The sequence below is a fragment of the Helianthus annuus genome, chromosome 5 (genome assembly GCF_002127325.2).
Source record: "Helianthus annuus cultivar XRQ/B chromosome 5, HanXRQr2.0-SUNRISE, whole genome shotgun sequence".
In the NCBI taxonomy this organism is placed as follows: domain Eukaryota; kingdom Viridiplantae; phylum Streptophyta; class Magnoliopsida; order Asterales; family Asteraceae; genus Helianthus; species Helianthus annuus.
Genome location: NC_035437.2, coordinates 163,701,433 through 163,706,631, shown reverse-complemented (window position 1 = coordinate 163,706,631; position 5,199 = coordinate 163,701,433). Strand labels below are relative to the sequence as shown.

At 33.6% G+C, this 5,199-nt stretch overlaps 1 protein-coding gene across 5 annotated transcripts; it reads right to left on the bottom strand.

Moving 5' to 3' along the window:
- Positions 1-613: 613 nt before the first annotated feature.
- Positions 614-2,959, bottom strand: LOC110941438. 5 transcript variants are annotated; one of them, XM_035990356.1, is made up of 8 exons: positions 2,800-2,959; positions 2,536-2,630; positions 1,681-1,755; positions 1,418-1,467; positions 1,233-1,342; positions 1,009-1,107; positions 854-919; positions 614-772 (listed from the first exon to the last, which is right to left on the bottom strand). In XM_035990356.1, exons 4-8 carry the CDS (start codon positions 1,457-1,459, stop codon positions 766-768), a joined length of 324 nt encoding a protein of 107 aa, XP_035846249.1. In that variant the 5' UTR covers positions 1,460-1,467; positions 1,681-1,755; positions 2,536-2,630; positions 2,800-2,959; the 3' UTR covers positions 614-765. The 5 variants fall into 5 exon arrangements, 4 of the variants coding, with proteins under 4 accessions (XP_035846249.1, XP_022038770.1, XP_035846248.1 ...); XM_022183078.2 differs by having other exon boundaries at positions 1,686-1,755; XM_035990355.1 differs by having other exon boundaries at positions 1,693-1,755.
- Between the last annotated feature and the right edge of the window lie 2,240 nt (positions 2,960-5,199).

Here is a 5,199-nt window from a genome sequence, read left to right as displayed (position 1 = left end):
CATGTAATCGATTATTTTTTTCACTTTTTTTTTAAATTAATGAAGGAACACTTTACTTATTATTGACCATCTACTTAATTGTAAATATTTTTATTATTTAATATAAATTATAGATAATTATTGTTTAATTTAAATTATTAAATTTAATATATGTTTCAAGCATTTAAGAAATAACGGATAAAGTTCCATAGAATATCTTATTATTTATTTATATTAATTATTAGGTTAAAAATTATATCTTAATAATTGAAACAAATATCGAGCATTTTCATAACGAGAGTGGAGGGAACGATTTTCTTGCTTAACAAATTAGGGTCAAAAGGGTTAGAAAAAAAGACGTTAGGGGCTCAGATGTTAAAAAATTCTTTTTTTGGGCTAAAAGAGTAAAAGTGCTATAACCACAGGGGTCAAAATCGCAATTTAAAATGCAAGAAGAATAATAACTACATTTATCATATACTAATGAATTTATCCAAACCATTAATTTAAGATGCAACTCACGTCCAGATACTTAAATTATAAAGTTATATATAATTACCAATATTTATACTTATCTAATTAATTTAAGTATTATTTCGTAGTTATAAGTTTATCTAATTGGCTAATTACTATATGTCTAACTAGGTTAAAACCCGCGTGTACACGCGGTTGAGCAAAAGAGAGTAGTTTAATTTTGTTTGGAATTAACAAAAAGACGAAAGAAATTGTATTCTATATTAACAAAATAATGCGGGTTCACTGGTTCATCTGCCTCCACCAATAGGTTCATCTCCTACAATCACCACAAAATAAAGTATATTGACATTTTTCGTAAAATTTTATTACTAATTAACTTAATAGATTTATGGCATACCACTCTAAGAACGTCCATCGTATCCTCAACTTGTGTCCGGTGCGCATTGGCAAGATCTTCCTCCTCCTGAGATTGATCCCTCAAGTTATTACGTGCATACACTAATTAAAATTTTAAATATATGTAAAATAGATGCATGTAAAAGGGCATTCAACTCGTCATCAGGGTTCCGGTTTCTTGATTCAGCTTTAGGTGGCTCCTTTGACTTTGTTTGACCATTGGTTCTCCTGTTCTTTTCCGGTGAATTTGAGAAGCTATAAGGTTCAACTTTAGAGTTATTATTCTTCCATGACGGTTGTTCAGCCAGTTGCACATTGATAACTTATGTGTTTTAATTGGTTGATGTTTATATATTTTTTTATATAAAAACGCCACTAACCACGCCACTCCCAAGCCTCCCGTTTTTGCACCACGCCTCATTTTTGATGCAGGCTTACGTGTCGTCCACATGTCGCATAACGCCCCATTTTCAAGCCCTTCCATACGTCTCTATAAAATGCAAGCCGAATGATCATAATAGTACCAAAAACGTGACGGTTTATAAATGCAATGAACATAACTGACCTGCTTAGTTCCCGGGCGAAAACCAAATATAATGATTCTCATATCCTTACCTGCAAAAGCAACAACCCTAGATAATTAAATAGATTATTAAATTTTCATTGTATGAAAATACTTCTAGAACTGCATTTTCGTATACTATATGTTGGCATATCCAGCAAATTAGCATGTTTGATACCCGACAATTTTCAAATTTGCAAAAAGTATCATCTTAAATGTATGATTAAATAATCCCAAATAACATGACAATTATAAAAGTGATCTACCATACCAACAACCTGAAGAAGCCTACGTGCAGGAGCCTTCTCTGACTGCCAAGTACCAGATGGCTACTTTATCACCTACAAACAACCATTTTCAGCATCACTTTAAAATAGTCAAAGCGCTACAAAACTAACCTGGAGAAGAAAAATATTAATAGTATGACAGAAATTCAAGATGCTTCCCTTCATATTAAAAGAATAGAAGTAACTGAAAAGTAATCCCAATAACATAATCAAACAACGAATTGATTATGATCAAACAGTACCGAGATTCAAAATTCAACTCACAAAGGTAACATGATTCAACATCACATTCAAATTAAATAATGAAATATTTGATTAAAAATGTTGACCCAATTTTAGAAAAACATACTGCTAATCAGAAGAGGAACAGATGCGACTCGAGCAATAGTCAAAATTGTAGGCAACGTCAGCAACTTCGCAGACGGATTTTGTTGCGACGGATGAGGTTTAATGTGTTTTTGTGTATCTTGGTCACCAACCTTATAGGCAGAAACACAAAAACACATTAAATATCACATGAATCGGAAAACATCAAATGAATCCTCCCCTGTTCGCATCAATTTAACTTTTTAAATATCAAACGCCACTAATTAAAAAAAAAACTGAGCTATACTAATGTAACCTCAAAAAAATTGCAAAATTGAGCGCATTAATCCACATCAGTTACTGCATCACTAAATTGTAATTACTTATACAGAAGAAAACAATCTACACCAATTGGCAGACAATCCAATAATCCAGTTTCCATGTAGCCACAAAACTCCATAGAAAAATAAAACTCCATTACTAAATCAAAAATTTTGCCATACATTTACATAAAATAGAAAAACTTACTGGGCGATTTTTGATAGGGTTGTTCTTATCTTGGAACGAAATATCCGATCTATGGTTTGGGATGGGAGACGTCTATGCTTTTTCCGATTCTTCTTCTTCGATCCGGCATTTGAAACAAAGGAATGTTCAATACAAAAATAGATGAGTCAATACGATGATGATGATGCTAATAACCACGTTTTATAATCGTATTCGAGCGAAAATCATTTACAGCAATTGATGATAAAACTGAAAGCTATAAGAACTGAAGATTCATGGACTTACATATGGCATTGGAAGAGGATTTGCGAGAATGGGGAAGAAGGAGATCGACAGATTCATATTAGCGATGTTAGGTTTCCACACAGAATTTGGGAAGCGGCGATGGAAAATAGGGTTTAGGAAACGGGTTATAATAGATTATATAGGATCCAGATGTTTCTTTTTGGGTTACGTTTAGATCCGCATGAAATACCCATTTCATCAAAGAAGCCCTCATCGAGTGACACGTGTCCCAATGTTGGTTTCTTTTATTATATAGTATAGATCTCGACATTTTCAATAATTTTTAAGAAGTAATAAATTAAGACCACCGTTATTTAACTAAAACTTAGGTTATTAAATGTATGTTCACATGACTTTTAAAACTCATGAGAAAGTAGATACATTTGTCTTCTAATCGATGCTTCAAATACTTTCATATTTATAATCATAAGTTTTGATCATACATGGCACATAATTTTGTTCGGATATTAGAAAAGCGTCTTAAAATATTGTTTTTTAATTATTAAATCTCCATTATTAACTATTTGATTTTTATTTACTTTACCCGTGTAATACACGGGGTTATAACCTAGTATAATAATATTAAAATTAAAAGTGAGAGAGTTTATAATAATAATAATAATAATAATAATAATAATAATAATAATAATAAAAGGATAAGGATAATAAAAAATATATTTTTAAATAAATTAAAAGTAAAATTGTGATCTTAAACATTAATTGTAATCTTTATTAATATTTAGATTAGATGTAAATGTTGGACTTGGGCCTGGTCTAACTATTATTATATATATCAATTCATAAAAGGGGTTTGCGCCAGTGAAGATTTTAGGTTTTTACATATGAGCACGTATGTTCCTAACTTCATGATAGTACACAATCAACAAAGAGAAATGGGAGTTCTATCCAATGAAGACAAAGAGACCACCAAAGATCTGCTTCAACCAAGGTCCTTCAAAACCCTATATCTACATTTGAACACCCTTTGTTACCGTTGACGCCATCTGAGATCACGGGGAACCCTAGCGCCATCGTCGGAGTTGTGGTCTTACCCTCAGAAAAGCCACCACCGATGTGTTAAACTGCAAGACCAGTGAAGATTTTAGGTTTTTACATATGAGCACGTATGTTCCTAACTTCATGATAGTACACAATCAACAAAGAGAAATGGGAGTTCTATCCAATGAAGACAAAGAGACCACCAAAGATCTGCTTCAACCAAGGTCCTTCAAAACCCTATATCTACATTTGAACACCCTTTGTTACCGTTGACGCCATCTGAGATCACGGGGAACCCTAGCGCCATCGTCGGAGTTGTGGTCTTACCCTCAGAAAAGCCACCACCGATGTGTTAAACTGCAAGAAAACCACCGTCGTCACTACTCGCGTCGCCGGAAAACCGAACTCTCCTCCATAGCAGCTTAGATCGTCGATTATGAGCAGCACACCCTCAACCGTCGTTGCCGGATGACCCGAGCACTACCACCACCATTGTTAGCAGGCTGCAACACCGGAGCCACCGTCGCATGCGCGGCCATTGGTGGCCGCCGGAATCCCCCACGGCTGTAATTTTGTGTTTTGCTTTGATAAGGTAGACATGCCTCAAAGGCCAAGATGCTAACCATACATTTGTTAATTTTTATTTCTACAAATTAAAAAAAGTACAGAACGTATACTAAAAGTGATTTTTAACCCACTCATGAAGCCTCTTAATCCTGTAAGATCATTTGAATTGCATGTCAGATTCTGTGTGACCACAAAAACTGGATCTTGAATAGAGACCAAAACAAGAATCAAAAGTACCCAAATCTCCAATTGAACAGCAGCAGCCATTTCAGTAGATATAAACAACAAGAAAGCAAGATTTTGAATAAAGGTGTGAGCTTTAAGGTTAAAGAACAAAACCCATCTGAGGAATAGAGATTGGAGTCATGAATCCATGAAAAAATTGGTAAATGAAAGGGAAAGAAAGAATGGGAACAAATAATCTGGGCAAGAGTGAGAAAAGGATATAATACAAAACAAATATCGAGATCTCGAGAGAGAGAAGTATTAAATTGACTTTGATAAGAGTGAAATGAAAATAATACCCTAATGTCACATGATCAGGTTTAACATAAAATTCAGCTGATAACGTGCAAGATTTTAAAATATTAAGTACAAAACTTGTCAATTTAAAAGATAAAGGACACCGCCTAAAATTCACTATAAAGAGGGTCTTGAACAATACGGGTGACTGATGTGTTTACGAACCTTACTCGGTAACGTGAGCCGCTCTGTATAATCATCTTTCGAATAAATTCTTTATTCTAAGGTTGTATTATCGGTATAAATTAATTATAATATTATTGTCAACCAATACTTCGAAATTGTGCGGTAGTTTAATGACATTTTTAACGT